This window comes from Scyliorhinus torazame, chromosome 9 (genome assembly GCF_047496885.1).
Source record: "Scyliorhinus torazame isolate Kashiwa2021f chromosome 9, sScyTor2.1, whole genome shotgun sequence".
In the NCBI taxonomy this organism is placed as follows: Eukaryota; Metazoa; Chordata; class Chondrichthyes; order Carcharhiniformes; family Scyliorhinidae; genus Scyliorhinus; species Scyliorhinus torazame.
Window position 1 is genome coordinate 180,575,496 of NC_092715.1, and position 25,077 is coordinate 180,600,572.

Below are 25,077 nucleotides of genomic sequence, written 5' to 3' on the forward strand. Positions count from 1 at the left end.
TCAAATGTAGTTACTTCCATATTCTTTTCAGTTTGATTTTAGGAGCCAAGAATACTTTGCAGTACTTCCAGCATTTGTGCTGTCAAGTCAGTTTCCCATTGTCTAGTGGCAATTAAATCCATTTTTACCCGGTTTACGAATCTGCCACCAGGCTATGGAAAATTGATTTAACAGCATTAGTTCCAGGAGCTGGTTCCCAATATACAAATTAGGGAAGTATTTTTCATTCCAGTTCATGGAATTTTACAGAAAGAGAGAAAAAAGGAGCAAAGGAAGAGAGACATAGGAAGGAAGTGAGACGGAAAATGCTGAGTAAATGACGACACAGTTCCCAAAGATCATAGGCTGCTCTCCCCATTGAGAAATGACTGATGGTGATTTCACCAGAGGGTCAGCACACCTCAGATAAGGGACCAGATTGAGAAGGCAGGGCCTTTGTGGTTAACCTCAGCCGGTATGGGAATTGAACCCGCACTGTTGGCATTGCTTCCAGCCATCCAGCCAACTGAGCTAACTGAAAATGCTCACTGGTGGTTTCTGATAAGAAATTAATCACCGAACGGCACTGCTACCTTTGTGCCATATATTCAGAATCTTAATTTGTTTAAATAGCACCCTAAATCTTTCAATGTGTTATTAACATCATCCAGTCACAATATTTGAGATTCTCGCACCAAATACAACTTGGGCAGGCCACAGAAACTTAGTTTTAAAATTTCTGGCATTGTACATTTTCAGTAGCTATTTTGTTTCTTTGAGTTAAGGTGCAATGTCACATTTGAGGGACTAGGCAACAGGGTCTCTGCCGGTTCTGTTCTTCTGCCAGTTGACAAGAACCATGCAAGAGCAGCTGGTAAAACTGCTTTCAATTTCTTATTATCCCTTCTCTTTCACTTCTCCTCCCCGCACAGCTTTCTCCGAGGAGGTGGAGAGCATTAGAAAATAGCTACATGGTGGAAATGTAATAGGAATTTGAAACCCATCGCCAATCCTTTTCCACGGATTTCCTTTTAATAGTGAACAGATGTAATGGTTTTGTGTAAACCCCAGGCATGATGTTCATCTGAAGCATGCCCATTAAGAGATTAATCTAGCAACATGTGTTTTGGTAGGAATGAGGGGGTATCAGACAGATGAGGAGCTGGAATTTCCAACAATTTGCTTCAGCAGGCTAAACTAACTTAGTGTAAAGTGTATATGTCTCAAACAGTCTCGTGCTGGGTGAGATTATTCGGCTATTACCATCTCTCATTAGAGGCAGTAGCCACACTCTGCAAAGTCTATTCAATTGGTTGTAAAGCATATTGTGGAATCATGAGGTTGTGGAAAGAGCTATAAAAATGAAATCAAGTTTGTTCTCGCTTAACTGGGATCTGCTGGATTTTGAAAATGAACACTCTATTAAAGACAATATGGAGTAAAAACAATTAATGTAATGGTACCTTTAGACCAATAAAGCTACGTAACTGGAGCCAAGGACGTTCTAGAACCTTATGCACATGATCTCAAATTGAGAGAGTATTGAGTGAAGCAAACATAAGCACAAGTAACAATTGCACAATATATTTGTATATGGATGATGTGGATGATGAGAAGTTCGGTTCAACTTTGTCTAATCAAAGTTTCTGGCATGCACACAGGACAATTTTTCTTGCAGGTTTAATTTGCCACACGTTTTAACAACAAGATTGCTCGTTGTGGGATGTGGTTAGCTTTTTATTAAGTCTTCAAATCTGAATTGTTGATGAATGGCACTTTTTAAAACAAATATTGCAAGATGAATGATTGATACAATTTCTAACCCAATAGCACTTCCAGATTTTTCTCCCAGTGGCTGAAAGTACGTACTATACTCTCTTTCCTCCCCCCCTGCCCCGCCCCCCCCCCCCCCCCCAAGGGCACTGTTAATATGAAAAACCATACCTGAAGCAAGAACTGTGTTCCCTCACGCAGATCTTCTGCATATACAGGCGCATAAAAGGCTTTCATTTTGTTTTTGATTAACCATCGTTGGTACTTGGCCTGATCGGTTGAAATTTCTTTCAAGGCTTGTCTACGAGGTCCCTAATGGGAACGAAACATCGATTTCAGCATACTGCACTAAATTCTTGACATGTGTTTTGTTAGTATTAGATCACGGAGCTTGGTTTTGGTATGAATTCATCTGGCCCTAGTTAACCAAGATCATTAGTTGAACAGGCAAATTTGAAATGCAATGCAGACTTGTGAAAATCTTTATCTAGAATGCATACTGAATGGAATAGACTGGCCAGGGAACGAATGGCGGGTTGACTAGTAATACGATTATGCAGCTGGATATGCATTTAGCAAGATTAACTGAGTGACATATGAATTCTGTTTGTGAATTTGGGATTATTCAGGTGAATCAAAATGGGGCGGGATTCTCCATCCATTCTGTTGGAGAATCCATGCCATGGGGCTGGATGTTCCCAAGCCGGCGTGGGAACAGTGGCGTTTTACGCTAGAATAAATGGTGCAAATGGCCACAGATTCCCCATTTTGCTGAGGGCTAGCAGGACGGCAGCGTAGAGCACCTGGCTCTAGCTGCCGATACGCCCTGGAGAACTGCCAGGTCCGTGGCCGCGCATGCACACAGTGGCTGCCTGCGGCGGCCGCGCCATGCTACATGGTGCCGGCCGCTCGCGGACCCCGCCCATGAAATAGTCCCCTCCTTCGACCGGCTCGCACGCCCCTGACCACCCTCCAGTACCCCCAGCCCCGAATAATGTCACCCATTGCTCGCGGATCGGTCCCCCCCCCCCCCCCGATTGTGGCGGCGCTTCACTGAATCCGCAGCTGCCACGCTGAGTTCCTGACAAGTGAGACCACACATGTCCCATGCCGTCGCGAACACGGCCAGTCAGGGGCGGAGCATCGGGTACGGGCCTCAGACAAGTCCTGAGGCCGTCGCTACATGGCACGCTGTACTCTGAGAGTACGCCACTTTGGAGGGGACGGTGCATCGCAAAAGCGGCTCTGCCCCCGATTTGGTGGGAACTCTGATTCTCCGGCCGGTCGCCGGCACCCGGAGAATCCAGCCCATGGTCTTTTTGTGTCCCAATTATGCCGATGTTCCTCGCTTTCCAAACAGGACATCTTTAGAAAAAAAAAAAATTGAACTGTACCAAATTTATTCATAGCCACTTTTACAGCTTAGCAGGAGTAAAAGATCATCTACTGCCTGACATTTACCAATTTTCCCTCCCATGACCAATGTGACGGAAACTGGCAAATTAGGATAAACAAATGTAGAATTAACATATTTTGTGCTACCCACAAGTATAAAATCTCAAAGACCTGATAAAAAGTCTATTATCCCATCAGTAGAAAAGGAATTTAAATCAGATATCCACGAGGTGCAAAAAATCAATTAAACTATTTCATTAAGGATTAATAAACAATTAAATTGCGCATACCTTGTCGATCATATGTTGACAGTCCACTGATGTAAAACCAATGTGGTGTTAAAATCTGTTTAAATTGAAAATCAATTTATCAACTGAACTCACCGTATGAACATGTCCACAGACCACAAGTCCAACATTTTTGGTGAAGGCATGAACGAGGTGGAGCAAAGCTGGACGGGATGTAGGAGCACCTGTCATCAATAGGCATTGGGGCCTACACAAAAATGTTACAGTAATAGTTCAGAATAAAGTCAAGATAGAGATATTGGGCACGATTTAACAGAAATGAGTCCTGTGAAGGGCACATTTAGCTGGCAGCGCCAAGAAAAACTCGGCTAATAAATGGGACACTTTCATTTCAGGGCCTCGTCGATGAGCACCCCATCATGACCACACTTGGCACCAACGAGCTCTGCTCTCCAGATATCAGGGCGCCATTTTTAAATGGTGCCCCGATCTCTAGCCCTCCCCAAATAGTGGCCTCCAGACCCCTCCCCCAAAACTCTAATTCGCCAATAAGGGGGGTCATCAAACCCCACTCACCTTTAAGGGCATGGCACCCCAGGCCCATCCCCTGCATGGCCATGATGCCACCCAGTCACCTTGACACTGCCAGTGCCACATGGGAACCAGGTGGCACTGCCAGTGTGGCACCTGGTTGGCACTGTCAGCCACAACGGTGCTCGGTTGGCATCAACCACTCAGGGGCCCCTGATCATCTGGGAGACCCGTCCCTCCAAGTCTTGGTGCGCCTTGTCCAGGTTTGTGGAAACCAGTGCTAAATGGTGCTTGCTCAAGGTCTCCAAGGCAAGGCAGTTAGGTCCCAGGCGTTGGATAGATCTGGCGTAGACATATTCAACTGTGGCTAACTATTCACTAGAATATGCAAATCTGGGTCCCGTCCTCAATTGGAGGGACCCACTCGCAATGCCTCGAGATCTCGTGAGGTGTGATGAGTCCAGTAAATCTCGCAAGAGGTCTCTTGCGAGATTTGTCGGCCTCTTTACATCCTGTGACGGGCGCCGTGAGGCCAATAGATCGCGTCAATTACTTTTACATTGAGTGGGTCACATTGATACATGCAATGGATTTTCAAATTCTTACCCTCGGTTCAAATCACTTAATTATAGCCTACATCGGAAACCTCCTCCACCCTCAATGAACTTTTCAAAATCTCCGCACTCCTACTCTGGCCTCTTGCACATCCGAGTTCATTACTCCACTATTGGTTGACTAGGCCCCCCAACAGCTAGAAATACCTGTCAAAGCTTCTACTCCATTCCTCTTCTAGTAAATACCTGAAAACTTACCTCTGGTCACCTTTTGGTAATCTGTCTTTTATGTGGCTCAGTGTCACCATTTGTCTGATTACACTCCTGTAAACCATCTTGCAATACCAACCCGAAACACTGGGTGGAACTTGCCATTTCTTGGCAAAGTTTCAACCTGGGCAGGGAAAGCAGATGTTGCCTGCTGGCTGCACTGCCGGTTTTTCGCACCATACGAAGGGGGGGGGGGGGGTGATGTCATACTGGCAGGGGGCCTTAACTTAGGCTCTTGAACGATTGCTGCCCCCCCCCGCCCCCGGCCAGTGCAAAAAAAAAAAACCCCGGCCAGTGCAACAAAAAAAAAAAAACCCCAAACAAATAGTAGAAGCAAACGACCCACAGACACTGATTCCCTCCTTCTCCCCCACGAAAACGTCTGACTTCCCCCTACCTCCCCCCACCCCCCGGAACTCCCTCCAGGGGCAGTGCAAGCATATTGCCCAGAGATGACACTCTTTCCTCCCTAGTGATAATTCTCACCTGTGCACCTCTGACGAGTTCTGTTCGCCGTGTGCATGCTGTGAGGGCTCCTTCGTGATTCACGTCGGTGTGCCGTTGCACCGATATAAATGGGCAGTCCATCAGGCGTAGACATCTAATAGTGCTATTTATATTAATGCAAATTGGGATCCTGAGCTTTAAAGTCAGTACCCCATTATGTCATTGGGTGGGGGGGGGGGGGGGGGGGGGGGCATGGCAGGAAACAACGACAATCAAACCGAAATCCCACCTGTGTTATTGGTGTTTTGAGTCTCCCACTGGATTCAATGTCTGCACTACTGTTCCAGCCACACCTTCCCCCCTGGAAAATGGGGTGAAGAAACTAGTTTTTTTTCTGCACAAACATTGCCCAGCTTTAAGTATTTCCAGGACTTTCTGTAAAGTGAAAGATTGCAGAGGAACGTATTGTCCACAAAGAGCATGACGAACCAATCCTGCCAATTGCTGCCCCACGAGTCTACTCTCGATCATCAGCAAGTGATAACAGGTGTTGTTGACAGTGCTATCAAGGAACATTTACCCAGCAATAACCTGCTCACGGAAGCTCATTTTAGATTCTCCTGGGGCCACTCAGCTCCTGACCGCATTACAACCTTGGCCCAAATGTCAACAGCTGAATTCCAAAGAGGAGGTATTAGGGACTGCCCTTGACATCAAAGCAACATTTGACTGAGTGTAGCACCAAGGAACCCTAGCATAATTAAGTCAATGGGAATCAAGGGGAAAGCGCTGCACTGATTTGAGTCATACCTAGGAAAATGTTTGTAGTTGGCCCATAGAACATCACAGCGCAGTACAGGCCCTTCAGCCCTCGATGTTGCGCCGACCTGTGAAACCACTCTAAAGCCCATTTACACTATTCCCTTATCGTCTATATGTCTATCCAATGTCCATTTGAATACCCTTAGTGTTGGCGAGTCCACTACTGTTGCAGGCAGGGCATTCCACACCCTTACGACTCTCTGAGTAAACAACCTACCTCTGACGTCTGTCTTATATCTATCTCCGCTCAATTTAAAGCTACGTCCCCTCGAGCTAGACATCACCATCCGAGGGAAAAGGCTCTCACTGTCCACCCTATCCAATCCTCTGATCATCTTGTATGCCTCAATTAAGTCACCCCTTCACCTTTTTCTCTCTAACGAAAACAGCCTCAAGTCCCTCAGCCTTTCCTCATAAGATCGCCCCTCCATACCAGGCAACGTTCTGGTAAATCTGCTCTGCACCCTTTCCAATGCTTCCACATCCTTCCTATAATGCAGTGACCAGAATTGCACGCAATACTCTAAATGCGGCCGCACCAGAGTTTTGTACAGCTGCAACATGACCTCATGGCTCCGAAACTCAATCCCTCTACCAATAAAAGCTAACACACCGTACGCTTTCTTAACAACCCTCTCAACCGGAGTGGCAACTTTCAGTGAGCTATGTACATGGACACCGAGATCGCTCTGCTCATCCACACTGCCAAGAATCTTACCATTAGCCCAGTACTCTGTCTTCCTGTTATTCCTTCCAAACTGAATCACCTCACACTTTTCTGCATTAAACTCCATTTGCCACCTCTCAGCCCAGCACTGCAGCTTATCTATGTCCCTCTGTAACTTGTAACATCCTTCCGCACTGTCCACAACTCCACCGACTTTAGTGTCATCTGCAAATTTACTCACCCATCCTTCTACGCCCTCCTCCAGGTCATTTATAAAAATGACAAACAGCAGTGGCCCCAAAACAGATCCTTGTGGTACACCACTAGTAACTGGACTCCAGTCTGAACATTTCCCATCAACCACCACCCTTTGTCTTCTTCCAGCTAGCCAATTTCTGATCCAAACTGCTAAATCTCCCTGAATCCCATGCTTCCGTATTTTCTGCAGTAGCCTACCGTGGGAACGTTATCAAATGCTTTACTGAAATCCATATACACCACATCAACTGCTTTACCCTCATCCACCTGTTTGGTCACCTTCTCAAAGAACTCAATAAGGTTTGTGAGGCACGACCTACCCTTCACGAAACCGTGTTGACTATGTCTAATCAAATTATTCCTTTCCAGATGATTATACACCCCATCTCTTATAAACCTTTCCAAGATTTTGCCCACAACAGAAATAAGGCTCACTGGTCTATAGTTACCTGGGTTGTCTCTACTCCCCTTCTTGAACAAGGGGACAACATTTGCTATCCTCCAGTCTTCTGGCACTATTCCTGTTGACAAAGATGACTTAAAGATCAAAGCCAAAAGCTCAGCAAACTCCACCCTAGCTTCCCAAAGAATCCTAGGATAAATCCCATCCGGCCCAGGGGACTTATCTATTTTCACCCTTTCCAGAATTGTTAACACCTCCTCCTTATGAACCTCAAGCCCTTCTAGTCTAGTAGCCTGAATCGCAGTATTCTCCTCGACAACACTGTCTTTTTCCTGTGTGAATACGGACAAAAAATATTTATTTAGCACCTCTCCTATCTCCTCGGACTCCAAGCACAACTTCCCACTACGGTCCTTGACTGGCCCTACTCTTACCCTAGTCATTCTTTTATTCCTGACATATCTATAGAAAGCTTTAGGGTTATCCTTGATCCTACCTGCCAAAGACTTCTCATGTCCCCTACTGGCTCTTCTTCGCTCTCTCTTTAGGTCCTTCCTAGCTAACTTGTAACTCTCGAGCACCCTTACTGAACCTTCATGTCTCATCTTTACATAAGCCTCCTTCTTCCTCTTGACAAGTGTTTCGACTGCCTTAGTAAACCATGGTTCCCTTGCTCGACCACTTCCTCCCTGCCTGACAGGCACATACTTATCAAGGACACGCAGTAGCTGTTCCTTGTACAAGCTCCACATTTCCATTGTGCCCATCCCCTGCAGTTTTCCTCTCCATCCGATGCATCCTAAGTCTTGCCTTATCGCATCATAATTGCCTTTCCCCCAGATATAACTCTTGCCCTGCGGTATATACCTATCCCTTTCCATCACTAAAGTAAACGTAATCGAATTGTGGTCACTATCACCAAAGTGCTCACCTACCTCCAAATCTAACACCTGTCCTGGTTCATTACCCAGTACCAAATCCAATACAGCCTCGCCTCTTGTTGGCCTATCTACATACTGTGTCAGGAAACCCTCCTGCACACATTGGACAAAAACGGACCCATCTAAAGTACTCGAACTATAGTGTTTCCAGTCAATATTTGGAAAGTTAAAGTCCCCCATAACAACTACCCTGTTGCTTTCGCTCCTATCCAGAATCATCTTTGCAATCCTTTCCTCTACATCTCTGGAACTTTTCGGAAGCCTATAGAAAACCCCTACCAGGGTGACCTCTCCTTTCCTGTTTCTAACCTCAGCCCATACTACCTCAATTGACGAGTCCTCAAACGTCCTTTCTGCCACCGTAATACTGTCCTTGACTAACAATGCCACGCCTCCCCCTCTTTTACCACCTTCCCGGAGCTTACTGAGATATCTAAATCCCGGCACCTGCAACAACCATTCCTGTCCCTGCTCTATCCATGTCTCCGAAATGGCCACAACATCAAAGTCCCAGGTACCAACCCATGCCGCAAGTTCACCCACCTTATTCCGGATGCTCCTGGCATTGAAGACACACTTTAAACCACCTTCCTGCCTGCCGGTACACTCCTACAACTTTAAAACCTTACTCATGACCTCACTACTCCAAACCTCCTGTATACTGGAGCTACAATTCAGGCTCCCAAGCCCCTGCTGAACTAGTTTAAACCCTCCCGAAGAGCATTAGCAAATTCCCCCCCCAGGATATTGGTACCCCTCTGGTCCAGGTGTAGACCGGAATGAGCCCCAGTTATCCAGAAATCTGAAACCCTTCCTCCTGCACCATCCCTGTAGCCACACGTTCAACTCCTCTCTTTCCCTAATGTTTTCAGTCTCAGGATATCAGTGCAGGCCCAACCATCTTCAGCTGCATAATCAATGACCTTCCTTCCATCGCAAGGTCAGAAACGGGCATATTTGCTGCAGTGCTCAGTACCCCATTCAGGACTCCTCAGATACTGAAACAGCCCAGGCCCATATGCAGCAAGACTTGGGCTGATAAGTGACAAATAACATTTGTGCCACACAAGTTCCAGGCAATGATCGCCTTCAACAAGAGAGAACCTAACCATCTTCTCCTAACATTCAGTGGCATTACCATTGCTGAATACCCCAGTATCAACATTCTGCTCGGCACAAATGAGGTCAGAGCTGAGTGACCCTGGCAGAACCCAACCCGAGTGACCATGAGCACATTATTACTGAGCAAGTGCCCTTGATGGTGTCCCTTCCATCACTTTGCTGATAATGGAGAGTAGACTGAAGGGGCAGTAATTGACTGGGTTGGATTTGTCCGGTTTCTTGTGCACAGGACACACCTGGGCAATTTTCCAATTGCTGGGTAGATGCTAGTGTTGTAGCTGTACTGGAACAGCTTGGCTAGGGCCGCAGACAGTTCTGGAGCACGTCTTCAGGACTTTTGCTGGAATATAGTCAAGGCCCATAGCCTTTGCAGTATCTAGTGCTTTCATCTATTTCTTGATGCCACGTCGAATGAATCAAATTGGCTGGCTGTGATGCTGGGAACCTCCATAGGAGGCCAAGATGGATCATCAACTTCCATTTCTTTTTAAAAAAAATATAAATTTAGAATATCCAATTCATTTTTCCAATTAAGGGGCAATTTTAGCATGTCCAATCCACCTACCCTGCACAGCTTTTGGGTTGTAGCGGCGAAACCCATGCAAACACGGGGAGAATGTGTGAACACCACATGGACAGTGACCCAGAGCCGGGATCAAACTTGGGACCTCGGCGCAGTGAGGCTGCAGTGCTACCCACTGCGCCACCGTGCTGCCCCTTCCATTTCCATTTCTGGCTGAACATGTCGTGAATGCTTAAGTAGCATCTTTAGCACAGATGTTCTGGGCTCCTCCATCACGGAGGACGGGGATATTTGTCGAGCCTTCTCCTCCAGTGAGTTGTTTAATTTTCCACCACCATTTACGGTGGATGTGGCAGGACTGCAGAGCTTAGATTTTATCCATTGGTTGTGGAATTGCTTAACTCTTATCTATTATTTGCTGCTTATGCTGTTTGGCACACAAGTAGTCCTGTTTTGTAGCTTCACCAAGTTGATACCGTATTTATTTTCAGTATGTCCGATGTTGCTCCTGGCATGCTCTCCTGCACTCTTCATTGAACCAGGGTTGATAATCTGGCTTAGCGGTAATGGTAGAGTGGGGGATATACCGGGCCACGATGTTGAAGATTGTGGTCGAGTACAATTCTGTCACTGCTGAAGGACCTTCCCACCAGTCTGTTGTTAGATCTGTTCAAAGATTATCGCATTTAGCACAGTGGTAGTGCCAACAACATGATTCAGGTGTGTCCTCAATGTGAAGGCCGGGGGGTAATTTTCCACGCCACCTGCGGCATGGTTCTCTGCGGCGTGCCGTTGGGCAAAGGCAGGATCCTCGGTTCCCACCATGGTCATTGAATCCACCCCTCATTGTGGGGGTTTGCCGTTGGCAGGACCGGAAGCACCCATTGACAAGAATAGTCGGAAAATTCCTCCTTTGTCTCCACAAGGATTGAAGCAATCCATGCTACCATGTAGCAATACCCGGACAAAGTCCAGACTTGGGCTGTTAAGTGGCAAGTAACATTCATGCCACACAAGTGCTAGACAATGAACAGCTTCAACCAGAGGGAATCCAACCATCTCTCCTTGACATTCAATGGCATTACCATCACCAATTACAACGCTTTAAATATCCAGGGGTTACTTTTGACCAGCTATATAAATACAAAGGCTATTTTAGCACAGCCTGGGTATTCTGCAGCAAGTGATTCACTTCCTGACTCTACAAAGCCTTTCCACCATCTGATACACAAGTATGATGAATACTCTCTCATTGCATGGATAAGTGTGACTCAAAAACATTCATGAAGCTCAACACCATCTGGGACAAAGCAGTCTGCTTGATTAGTTACCCATCTTCCATCTTAAATATTCAATCCCTATATCGTCAAACAGTGTCTACAGTGCTTACCATCTATAAGATGCACTGTAGCATCTTATGGCTCCTTCAACAACATCTTCCAAACCCATAATCTCAAAGGAGTCTCGGTGAGTTGCTGCAGTGCATCTTGTATACGGTACACACTGCTATCACTGTGTGTCGGTGATGAAGGGGGTGAATGCTTATTGTGGTGGATGGGGTGCCAATCAAGCGGGCTGCTTTGTCCTGGATAGGAACAAGCTTTTTGAGTGTTGTTGGAGTTGCACTTATCCAGGCAAGTAATTTGTTTTTTGTTTTTTAAAAAGGCTGATAAGATACAACTATAGGCTCAAAGCAAATATACACATGTAAATTTACCAAATATAACTTATTCTGTTGTTATGAATTGGCAATGTACCTCAACAAAATAGTCAACTGTGCCCATATTAATGTGGGAATGTGCCTATTGTTCCCCATTAGTTGTAAAGCAAAATCCTTGAGCACCTACCATAAATCATTTTAAAATGTGAATAACATTGTTAATACAAAAATTCAGTCTAGGTTTTCATAGAATAGTCTTCAAATGGACTTCATTTACAAAGATGAGCTTTCCCTTCAGCAACTTTGCATTGCCTATTTGAGAGACTTGCAATTACCTGAAATTCTTTACATGGTCCTCAACTCCTGTAAGTCGTATTGCATGTTGCAAGGCACTCAAGTAAGTCAAAGCTTGTGTGGAAGAACCCCAATTTACATCTGCAGAAGAAATATTTTGAGTTTAATACAATTAAACTATTTGTGTATATCACATTATAATATTCATTACACTGGTAGTTTTAAGAATTCCGGCAAATTAGATCCTAAACAAAGTACTACAGAAAACTCCACAGGTCTTATCTATTGCACAGCTACTTACTGTCTGCCTTATAGAACAGTATCTCACTAATAAGCTGCCTTGTCTAATTGTATCTGCAAGGTCCAGGAAAACCTTCTTGCTCAGTGTGCTTCTAGCACAATAAGAAGGACGCATTGTTGAATCTGGTTCTGGGGAATGAAGTGGATCAAGTGAATCAAGTATCAGTAGGGAAAATATTAAGGGAACAGTGTTCATAAGGTTTAGACTGGCTATGGAAAATGAGAAGGAGCCATCAAAAGTAAAAACAATTAATTCGAGGGTGGCCAATTTCAATGGGGCGGGGGGGGGGGGGGGGGGGGGGGAAGAACAAATTGGGCAAAAGATTTGGAATCAAAGATTGCGCATGCAAAACTGGAACACAACAATGGGCTGTCTTTATAGAGGAAATAGCGTGGGTACAATCAAGGTACATTCTTCGGGGGAATAGTGCGGCAATGAAAGCCAGAGCTCCGGAGATCGTGGAAGAGATAGAGCAAGATGAAGCAGAAAATGGGTGTATGACTGTTGTCACATTGTTAACAGATAAACGAGAACCAGTCTGAATGTAGAAAATTCAGAGCAAGGAGAAGTGGAAAAGGAAATAAAGGAGGAAAGACTATGAGAACCAACTGGCAGATGACATTAAAGGGGGGCCAGAAGTCTTTCACAGGCATATAAATAGCAAAAGAATTGCACAGTAAGGCTGGACCCTGATGAGGGACCAAAAAAAGGATGTAGACATGGAAGCAAAGGACATTGTTGAGGTACTAAATGAGTATTTTGCATCTGACTTCACCAAAGGTAATGTTGCCATGTCAAAATGAAAGTGGAGTTATTGGAGTTACTGTTTGGGCTACAATTTGATGTAGAGAAGGTTAAGAAAGTTGACTGTACTGGAAGATTGGATCAGTTGCATCCAAGGTTATGGATGGAAATGAGGGTGGAATTGAGGGTGAAAATTGCAGACGCACTAGCCATAATCTTCTAATCCTCCTTATGTACAGAGATAGTGCCCCAGACCAAGAGAATTGCAAAGATTACACCTTTTGTTCATAGGGCATAACTGGCATTTAGATAAACACAAATACAGGTCAGTCAGTTTAACCTACATTGTGTGAGAACCTTGAGAAACAATAATCTGGGATAAAATTAACAGTCATTTATTTGGACAAGTAGGAATTAATTAAGTCAGCAGAGATTTGTTAAAAGGTAAATTGTGCTCAACTAGCTTGAACGTTTTTTGATACGATTACAGCAGATTGATGAGGGTAATGCAGTTGTGTGATGTGCATGGACTTCCAAAAGATATTTTATCAAGTGCTACATATTAGGCTTGTCCATGGAATAAAGGGGGCAGTGGCAGCATGGATACAAAGTTTGATGAGTGACAGAAAGCATATGGGCATGTTTCTTGGATTGGTGGAAGGTGTGTAGTGGGGTTGCCAGAGTTTGTTATTAGGACCACGATCAAGACTTAGGGTGGGATTTTCTTCCCCCTCCCCCAGAGTGTGTTTTGCAGCAGCAGAGGCAGTCCGCCATTGGGCGGCAGCAGGATCTTCTGGTCCCATCACAGTCGATGGGGTTTATCATTGTTTCTACCTTCTGCTGCAGGGGCACCCACGCCAGGGATCACTGCCAGTAGGACTAAATGGCCAGATAATGTCTGCCTTGGGTGTGTGGCGCAATTCCAACAGTGGAGATGACAAAACTTAGAAGTACTGTGAACTGAAGGCAGTGTTCGACTTCAAGAGGGCATGAACATATGGGCAGTATGGTAGCACAGTGGTTAGCACCATGGCATCACAGCACCAGGGTCCCAGGTTCGATTCCCGGCTTGGGCCACTGTCTGTGCGCAGTCTGCACGTTCTCCCAGTGTCTGCGTGGGTTTCAACCGGGTGTTCCGGTTTCCTCCCACAAGTCCAAAAAGACGTACTATTAGGTCATTTGGACCTTCTGAATTCGCCCACTGTTCATGAACAGGCGCCGGAATGCAACGACTCGGGGCTTTTCACAGTAACTTCATTGCAGTGTTAATGTATGCCTACTTGTGACAATAAATATTATTATAACAGGCTGGTGAAATGGGTGGACGTATGACATATGGGGTGCGATTCTCCACTCCTGCGCCGGTTTGGAGAATCGCCTGGCACGCCATTTTTCCCCGCGACGCCGGTCCGACACCCTCCCGCGATGCACCCAAGCGGTGAGAACGGCCCCGTCGAGTTCTGCGCAGTGCAGGCCGGAGAATCGCCCGGGACACCCAAAATGGCGATTCTCCGCTACTCTCCGGCCCAGATGGGCCGAGCGGCCTGCCCAAAGTGACGGCTTCCCACCGGCGCCATCCACACCTGGTCGCTGCCGGCGGGGAACAGCGCGGGAACGCTGGGGAGGCGGCCTGTGGGCGGGCGAGGGGGGTTCTTTCACCGGGGTTGCACTCAAAAGGGGTCTGGCCCGTGATCGATGCCCACCGATTGGTGGACCAGCCTCTCTGAAGGGGGACCTCCCTCCCTCCGCCGCCCCGCAAGATCCATCTGACATCTTCTTGTGGGGTGGCCTCGGGGAGGATGGCAACCACGCATGCGCGGGTGATGCCAGTTAGGCAGCGTATGCCGCGGCGCCTCTTTTATGCGGCGCCAATGCCCGGCGCGCGCTGACGATGCCGCTTTAGCAACTCCCCCCCACCCCCCCCCCCCCAGAGTTTCTCGCGGCCCTGATCCTAGCCCATTTTCGGGCCCTGAATCGGTGAAGGTAGGGGCCGTTTCACAGTGTCGTGAACCTCGACGGCGTTCACGATGGCGTGGGCACTTAGTCGCGGGAGCGGAGAATTGCGCCCATGAAGTTTAATGCAGAGAATTGCGCCCATGAAGTTTAATGCAGAGAAGTGTCAAGTGATACGTTTTGGAAGGACGAATCAGGAGAAGCAATACAAAATGCAGAAACAGAGACCTGGTGGAAAATATGTACAAATATAGCAGAGGGAGTTGAAAGAGAGTTAAAAGCATTCTGGGCTCTATAGTTGGAGGCATACAGTACAAACTTTTATAAAATTACCACTTCAGCCTGAACTAAAGTATTATGTCCAATTCTGGGCACCATAACCTTTTAGGAAAGCTATGAAGGCTTTAGAGGTGCAGAAAAGATTTACGAGAATGGTTCCGGGGATGAGAGGGACATCAGTCATGTGGGCAGGTTGGAAATGTTGGACTTGTTCTCCTGAGAAGTTTGAGGGGAAATTTGTTAGAGGTGTTCAAAATTACGAGTGGTCGGTAGAGTAGATAGGGAGAAACTTCTCCCAGAAGGGTCACGAGCCAGAGGACACAGATACAAGGTGAATGGCAAAAGTACCAACCATGACAAGAGGAGAAAACCTTTACAGTGAGTGGTAGGATCTGGTATATACCAATTTTGGTGGCAATAGATTCAGTCGTGGCTTTCAAGAAGAATTGAGGGGCAGGTAAAGAGAAAAAAATTACTAGGAAAATGCAGTGGTACAGGACTAGCTAAGTTGCCCTTGCAGAGAGCCAGTATGGACACAGTGGATTGAATAACTCCCTTCTGCGCTGTAACCATTTTATTCCTATTCTTTGTCCTCTCACCACCAGGTGTCATCCTCTAGTGTGCAAGAAAGTAGTGGCAGTAATTAGGACTCGGGTCAGGGAAGATCAGGATAAGTGTGAGAGAGAGAGAGAGTGAGAGCAATGAGCAAGAGTGAGGCGGAGAGGGAGAAAACAAAGAATGGTTGTGGGTGGTGCAGGGACTGAAGAAGGTGGAACCATTCTGAACCAAAGTTCAAGGGGACGAGGTACATTTTGGATGGACAGGTAACGAGATATAATTTCCTCTTTCCCTGTATATCAGTTATGTTTACCTGAATGCTTCAACTGCTCAGCCCTAAAGAAATCACCCAAAGGACAATTCCATGACACAAAACATAACTTTTGGCAAATCAAATATCTCCAGCAGCATGGCCCCAATTCCTGCTGTCGCTAGGGGATCCGAGACCTTTAGGATCTGTGAAAGTCAAATACAGTATCGATCCCATCACTTCTGCTAATCGTCATAAGTCACGAAATCCAAGCCAGGCTACAATGTGTGGGTTAGAGACATCCAGTTGACTGCACAGTTACAGGATAACTGCAACAGATTTACGTCCTTGCAAAGTAAGTTGATTACTTTGCTGGGTTTTTAACATCGGTTAGCAAATTGCTATGCATAAAACTAACAAACAAAAACAAGGGATTTTTCATCTCAGCAAAGCATAGGTCAGAATCAAAAACAAAAGTGCTAAAAGGAACTGTATTTCATGATTTCTCACATTTAAATGCATGCATATTCCAAAATGGACAATTGCTATGCATAATAATCTTTGTAAGTGTCACAAGTAGGCTTACATTAACACTGCAATGAAGTTACTGTGAAAAACCCTTAGTTGCCACACTACGGCGCCTGTTCAGGTACACGGAGGGAGAATTCAGAATGTCCAATTCACCTAACAAGCACGTCTTTCAGGACTTGTGGGATGGAACTGGAGAACCTGGAGGAAACCCACGCAGACACAGGGAGAATGTACAGACTCCGCAGACAGTGACCCAAGCCTGGAATCGAACCTGGGTCCCTGGCGCTGTGAAGCAACAGTGCTAACCACTTGCCACCGTACTTCCTCTTAAACAATAGGCAAAGAGCATATCACAGGAAACACCATTTCCTCAAAAGTTATGAAACAACTGACAGTTTCCACCACTAGCTGCAATTCTTCTCAGTTGTTGCTGCACAATTGTTAGTGGTGGTTGTAATAGGGAAGGAGCAGAGGCAAGGAGGAATGGTTAGTAGAAAAGAACTGCAAGAGAGAATTTGTACAATGTTTTCCTCCCCCAGTAAACAGTGAAGTACTCTGGTTTATGTCTGAATATTCTATGTTTGACAGTGGCTATTAAATAAATGAAAGCAACTAAGATGAGAATGCTTTATCCTTTGAATAACACTGCACAGATTGGGTGCACTATGTCACTACGGTTATGGGCCCGGGTTTAGAGAACCCCAAAGTGTATCATGGAGTTCACCTGACCCACAACTTTTACTGGATTGTGGTATGGGGAGCACACGGCCCACTCTACAGGTGTGGTACAGCAGAAATGGTAAAGTTTTTTTTTTTAAAGCACAACAATGTTTATTCTATGAACTCAAGTTAACCTTTTTAAAACATAGTGAACATCTTAGCAACCATTAATTCAAATACAACCCCCAAAGAATACACTATGTAATCCTTTAAGCTTTCCTTTTAACATCCATAAGACCTCAAACACCTTTTACCAGAAGTACATTAGGTTTACATTCACTACTGCGAACATTTATAATTCTGAATTCACCAAATGATCACAAGATAGTCTTTTGATGGCAGAGAGAACAGCAGTACACCTGCTTGGTCTGGCTTCAGCTCCAACACTGAAAACGAAACTAAAACACACCCTGCAGCAAACAGCCTAAAACAAAAGTAAAAAGCTGACAGACAGCCCAGCTCCACCCACTCAGACATCACTGCAATAGTAAACACCCATTTCTTAAAGTTACTCTCACTCAGATATTTGTATACATCCGCATTTATAAGCATCCATTTCTAAAAGGTACATTTCTTAAACACCCATTTCTTAAAGGTACTCTCACATGACACTACAAAAAAGCTAAAGTTAAAAACCAGAAGGCCCATGATTTCAAATCCTTTGCTATTGTAAAATAGAAATTTTGTCGCCAATTAAATGCAAGAGTACAATTAAATACAAAGAAACACACTGATTCAAAAAGATACATTTTAAATTTAACAACTGCTTTTTGGTTTCCCTTCTTTTTCTCAGTCAAGTAGATTCAAACCAAAACCAACATATGCATAACCCATTACAATTTACAGAAGAGATAAACTTCAATGCATCAAATGTACAAAATACTAATGCAAGAACAATCTTGCTTACTTCAGGTAACTAGATATATTATAAATTTATGGCATGAAAATGTTCAAGTTGTTCATTGCCACAGTCCCTGTGTAGACCTGCAGGTAAATTACGTCAATTAGTCTTCCAAATTATCACAATCACATTTTGCTCTGCTAATGCTTAACTGCCGTGTTCATGTTCTGACAATTATTGCCAGTTATACTCCCAACGCCCAAGGATGAATTTGCAATTTTAAAAATCCTTTGTGCAAGAATGTAATAGCATAGAGAGAGCCCAGTTAGCACTGATGATTCGTCCATGCTCACCCATGATCATGTTATCGTTAACTATTTTCATTCTAACAATCAATTTCACTAAAGACAACTGCATTTTCTCTTTGCCCCTCCCTTATTTCAGCTCATTTTGTTTTATTTTTTTAAGCACTTAAAAATTACTTTGTTCTTGCAGACAGCCTGATTATGACGAAACAGCCTGGTCTTTCAGTCTGACGCAAATCCTTGTTCCAAGGCACACAGCAACTTGGTCAGCTCAACCCCTGGCTTTCCTGGAATTGAAATTTCCTGCTTTTAAATACCACCTTCATGCCAAATTCCCAGCCCATACGGGTTCCCTCCTCCTTGATGGCAGCGTGACATGGGCCCAGGAGACTCAACATCTCAGCTCCACAATCTGTATTGTCACTATTCTGAGTGGAACGAGAAAACCAGTGTTGTAGAATCAAACAAAGCATTTAAATAGTGAAGCAGAGCAAACAAATCCACAATAAAATCAAAAGTAAAAGATCAAATAGAAAAAGTTAAGGGGAAAGAGCGAGAGAAACAGAAGGCAATGACAGGAAAGTTACACCGGGAATGCACAATTACTGCGCACTTACTGATGCAGGAAGAAAATGCCACTGTTCAGAAAGTCCCACAACCTGATTACCCCACCGCCTGCTTGTGCCCCTCACCTACCCAAGCACCTCCAATGTTTGCCTGCACCCAAAAAAAAGAGAGATTTAATAACAATGACATTTTGGATGTTTTCCCTGCTTTCTCCATTTCATTTACAAGTTCTGTTCTCCACTTCATATTTCACGATATTTTCCATTTCAAAAGACATGCCCCACCCATTCCAACTCTTCGTAAACCACTTTCGTCAATGGTGACCCTCCCCGCCTGAAGGATAGATGAGCTCAGAAACGTTAGCGCTGGTAGGATATTTAGGAGCGTTCCATGCAAATCCTGTCCTTTGCCCATTAGACATCCATAAACGCCAGCTATTCCATCAGTTATCACTAGATAGCAATGGAGAGGCAGGGTCCTGTCAATTTTTTCCTTTTCAAAGGCATCTCCACTGATATCCTGATTGAAATCTGGTAAAATCAGCACAGAGATCAGGAATGAAACCTGGGACATTTTTGGTTTGTACCTCCTAATTACCCAACAATTCACAAAATATAAAGTACCCCCAAAAGAGGATAGGCTGGATTGATAGGTTTTTGGTATATTGACATCTTGCAATGCAGGGATGCCCCCACATGAAGGTCCATTTTCTTACCATTTTAGCACTGTGCACAATCTGTATTATTACTATTTAGTAGTACCGAGAAAATGGGGGGCTCTTTCAAACAAAACAGTATCAATTGAAACCACTTCAGCCTTCGCTGATAAAGGTAACCAGAAATGCATGACAAAATAAGAGCAACAGCTCAAAGTAGTGATGTAACCAATAGAGACCTACTAATGTAGCAGGGGTTTGGGAACCGATGCAGGGAGTCGGAAGGAAATAAAGTGGGGACAGAAACAAAAGGCAGTAAGTGGAAAAGTGAAAGACAGAGAAACCAATGCCAAAAATCAAAAAGGGCCACAGTACAGAGGACAGAGACTGTGGAGAACTCAGTGATGGGTCCAGTATGGCAAAGAGAAATAAAACACAGGAAGAGTGTACAAAACATCACCGGACAGATGGTCTGAGAAATAATCTTTATTATTGTCATAAGTAGGCTTACAATAACACTGCAATGAAGTTACTCTGAAAATCCCCTAGTCGCCACACTTCGCCATCTGTTCGGGTACACGGAGAGAGAATTCAGAATGTCCAATTCACCCTACCAAGCACTTCTTTCGGCACTTGTGGGATGAAACCAGAGCACCCGGAGGAAACCCATGCAGACATGGGGAGAATGTGCAGACAATCACCCAAGCTGGAATTGAAGTTGGGACCCTGGTGCTGTGAAGCAACAGTGCTAACCACTGTGCTAGCATGCATCAGCATGGCTTTGTGAGTAGAAAAAGTGCTTTTTGAAGGGATAACCAAGGGGATTTTCACAGTAACTTCATTGTGGTGTTAATGTAAGCCTACTTGTGACACTAATAAAGATTACATTCTCTCCCCCCCCAACCTAGTGTGTGTAAAATTCTGCCCACAGAGAGGTATTATCCTACTAAGTGGGCAGCACGGTAGCATAGTGGTTAACACAATTGCTTCACAGCTCCAGGGTCCCAGGTTCGATTCCTGGCTTGGGTCACTGTCTGTGCGGAGTCTGCACGTTCTCCCAGTGTGTGCGTGGGTTTCCTCCGGGTGCTCCGGTTTCCTCCCACAGTCCAAAGATGTGCAGGTTAGATGGATTGGCCATGCTAAATTGCCCTTAAGTGTCCAAAATTGCCCTTGGTGTTGGGTGGGGTTACTGGGTTATGGGGACAGGGTGGAGGTGTGGGCTTGGGTAGGGTGCTCTTTCCAAGAGCCAGTGCAGACTCGATGGGCCGAATGGCCTCCTTCTGCACTGTAAATTCTATGATTATGCTAGAGTGTCAAAGAACAACTTACATCTTTGATAAAACTCTTTTCATAACATGGGCCCTTAAGAGTTTTTGTGTTAAAGTGGATCACCAAGTGGAAGATTGTGTTCGAGATTAATCACAGCTTAATCTCTTGATCAATAGAAGAACTTGACAGCCCTCCTGCTCCTTGTATTGATAGGTACACCATAATCTCAACTGTTGAAGTCAATGCTCTCCACCAGCTCTTGAATGGATATACTAATAGGAGCAGTTGGAAAGGCTGTCGGATTCATGGGTAGTTTCCTGGAATGAGGAGTTGATGTGGGTGCCTAGAGTCCTCAGGAATTGAGGCGAAAGGCTTAGTGCTTTCTGTGTAATTTATGAAACACAAGAAATAAGCAAAAGTTCATTCAATTCATTTTTTGGTGGCAGGGGAGTGCAGTCAAGGAAGGGGATGGGCATTTGGCAAATCCATTTATCAGAGATTTTCATCTAACACCAAAGGGATGAGTATCAGTGAAGAAAAACATTCAGTGAAAAGGAGGAAAGTGGTAATGCCACAGGTACCAACCAATGTTGTGACCATTTTTATCTCCTCCTAGCAACAGAAATAAACCACGTGGCACCAAGATGATCCAAGTGTGGTCTGAAACCACAGTATGAAGAGAACTTCAGTGAACATTAGTAGGTCAGTAGATGGTCTTCTGGGTGTACTCCTCCGGGATTTTCTTTTAATTTTTTTTATAAAGCGCAGTCCTCCTTATGGTTCTTTAACAGGAAGATCAAGTAATTCTTTCAGATTTCTGTACCACATGCAGATGATGCATGGCAGATGTCTACCATGCGCTCATCTGAAATATTGTAAATCTGATGATTTAGGTGAAATGTTCAAAATCCAATGGACAGGGTGACAATGGCTGAAAATGGAAGACTAAATAAGCAGAGTTCAAACATCACAACAATGTTCAAATGAGTAGTTGCCAATGGATTCAACGCTCCCCTCCCTACCCCACCCCCGAACCACCACATACACATGTGGATTATCTGGAATTAGTGGTGCAGTTGGCATGAATTAGTTGACTGGAATTACTATGAAAGAGGGCAATTCCAAGGAATATAGATTTTTACTACAGTTCAACCACTCAACAGAAACCCAAGAATTTTTAAGCACTCACGCAGTGCCCACTTATGCCATCTTCAGTTACAGGCTATATCAAATTACCTGATTACCAAGTGCAGTCATCTGACAATCCTGCAAATCATTGATTAGTTTTACACGTTACAAACCAGAAATTAGACAAAAGGAACTGGAAATACTTGGGAAGACTCAACGCTAGCAGAAGTCACAACCTGACATTTGGAAAACACAACCAGTGAGAAAGTTGCTTTTGAAGCTTATTAGATCTTTTAAAAAAATATATATTTATTAAAGTTTTTTTAACACAATTTTTCTCCCTTACAAACAATAACCACCCCCCCTCGTAACAAAAAGAAAAACGAGAAATCGCGCAGAGCAAGATATATACATGACAAAATGATATATTTACACAGCTTTGTACACTGGCCCTCACCCGTACGTGCCAGTTTCCCCAACCCTTCATGTTATCTCTTGCTCATCCACCCTCCCAGGCAGTCCCCCCTTCCCCCCCCCCCCCCCCCCCCCCCAAGGTTGCTGCTGCTGCTGACCAACCTTCCTCTAACGCTCCGCGAGATAGTCTAGGAACGGTTGCCACCGCCTGTAGAACCCCTGCGCAGACCCTCTCAAGGCGAACTTAATCCTCTCCAACTTTATGAACCCAGCCATATCATTTATCCAGGCCTCCAGGCTGGGGGGCTTCACCTCCTTCCACATTAGCAAGATCCTTCGCCGGGCTACTAGGGACGCAAAGGCCAGAATGCCGGCCTCTTTCGCCTCCTGCACTCCCGGTTCATCCACTACTCCAAATATTGCTAGCCCCCAGCTTGGCTTGACCCGGACTTTCACCACCTGAGATATTGCTCCCGCCACTCCTCTCCAGAACCCCTCCAGTGCCGGGCATGACCAAAACATATGGACATGGTTCCCTGGGCTCCCTTGAGCACCTTCCACATCTGTCCTCTACCCCAAAGAACCTACTCAACCTCGCCCCCGTCAAGTGCGCTCTGTGGACCACCTTAAATTGTATCAGGCTGAGCCTGGCACACTAGGAGGAGGAAATAACCCTACCTAGGGTATCAGCCCACAGACCTTCCTCAATCTCCTCCCCCAGCTCCTCCTCCCATTTACCCTTCAACTCTTCTACCAGTGCTTCCCCCTCTTCTTTCAACTCCTGGTGTATTTCCGACACCTTGCCCTCCCCGACCCATACACCCGAGATCACCCTATCTTGAACTTCTTGTGCCGGGAGCAACGGGAATTCCCCCATCTGTCGCCTCACAAAAGCCCTCACCTGCATATATCTAAAGGCATTTCCCGGGGGTAGCTTATTAGATCTTAACAATGACTTTATATACTTGACAGCTATCTGCAGACAATAGTATAACATAACCACACTTTTTTAGTCAGCCTTTTTTAAAAACCAAGAGGTAGATGTTAAAAAGTTCTTGAATAAAGATCCAAATCACACAGAAAATGAGTTCCACTTCCAAGTAAAAGTAAGAATCCCACAAAAAGTTTACGAATTTAGCCCATATTTCAAGAATCAAAGAAGTACCCAGAAGCCCATCAAAAGCTCATGCTAAAATTTCTATTTTGTATGTAGAGATTCACTTCCTGTGCAGTTTTCAAGTGACAAGTGGCATATGATGGCATTTGTATGCAACAGTGACAGGAAAATTAAACTCTAGACATTGCACTAGAAAAACTGCAGTGCTGCAGTTCAATAGATAACACTTTTCAAAACTATTGTGCAAACTACAATGTACTGCTGGAACAGCATTGATAACTAAACAGTTAGCACACATAGCATCTGGTCACAGGTAATGTTTCAGCAAAATTAACAGATCTGTTCAATGCTTTTAAATAAAGTGCTACAGCAATCTAAATAATTCAAACTAGCAGGCCAACATTAAAAAAAACTTCTCCTTCATCAGATCATCTAACTCATCACAGAATAGGAATTAAAGTGAGGACATGAGTACTGCTGAAAAAAAAAGAGACATGCTATTGAAGCTTTTCATTTTGCACTCATCAGGACAGATCATGTAGGCCCTCTTGTTCTCCGCTCATGTTCTGTACTACCAAGTGACTATTTGTAAGTCCGAGACCATCCTGCTTCATACTGGTTCTCCAGTTCACTTTGTTTGAGCCATCAAGAAAGATCCAATTTGTGGTCAACGGTTAGTGCGGAAATTTTTGCAAAGACACTCAATAAACACAAGTTATCAGCAGATGAATCATCACAAGAAATTAAAATCCTTGTCCACACCTTACCTGGTTTCTTGTAGGTGACATAGATATATAAGGCAAGAACAATGACATTTGTCAATAGCGCTGCCCACCAATTGATGACAAACATTACGCCACAGCACAAGATCGCACCAATCAATGAAGTCCACATATTGTAGTATCTAAATGCAGGTCGCCAACCTAAGTACAAAAAGTAAGGAGGCGGTTATCAAGTACAGTAATGTTGTGAGATGTTATGTGATGTTGATTTAGTAGAATTTAAGCTCTGTAAAACAATAGTAGCTACTGGCTGAGTGAATTGTGTGCCATAGAGCATGGACATAGAAATAGAGTAAGCCATACAAAAGTCAAAAATCACAAACAGATACAATTAGACCAATATTCATAATTTTACAGAATAGTGTCAACTCTAAGCTAACCTTAATAACTGGTGAATACAAGTTGATTATTAAGCTCAGTTGGCAACAGGTAAGGGTACAGGAGACCACCATAAAAGGCCAAATCACAAATGTCCTTTAAAATAAAACACAAATGATTGCATTGCACTTATTTTCACCAGATTTGTGTGTGTGTGTATATGTGTGTGTGTGTGTGTGTGTGTGTGTGTGTGTGTGTGTGGGTGTGTGTGTGTGTGGGGTTTGAAAGAGAATAATTTTTTTGCCTATATTTCGAATAAATCTTCACAAGATCATTGCCAAGAGCTCAACAGGCATTTTCTGATCATCCAATAACTGTAGCCAGTTTAAAACGCAACAACATGTTCCTGGTTATTACCATCATCACGCCGATGGGCAGACATATACACCAGCCCCTCT

At 44.6% G+C, this 25,077-nt stretch overlaps 1 protein-coding gene across 2 annotated transcripts in view; it reads right to left on the reverse strand.

Annotated features, from left to right (window-relative positions):
• Window positions 1-25,077, reverse strand: part of slc12a2 (solute carrier family 12 member 2) — a 281,965-nt gene that overhangs the window by 74,646 nt on the left and 182,242 nt on the right. For both annotated transcript variants that reach the window (XM_072516856.1, XM_072516855.1), the window contains exons 14-17: window positions 24,287-24,442; window positions 11,929-12,028; window positions 3,531-3,642; window positions 1,924-2,064 (exon numbers count right to left, since the gene is read on the reverse strand). In XM_072516856.1, the coding sequence (XP_072372957.1) occupies window positions 1,924-2,064; window positions 3,531-3,642; window positions 11,929-12,028; window positions 24,287-24,442 (509 nt within the window). The remainder of the gene's footprint in view (window positions 1-1,923; window positions 2,065-3,530; window positions 3,643-11,928; window positions 12,029-24,286; window positions 24,443-25,077) is intronic.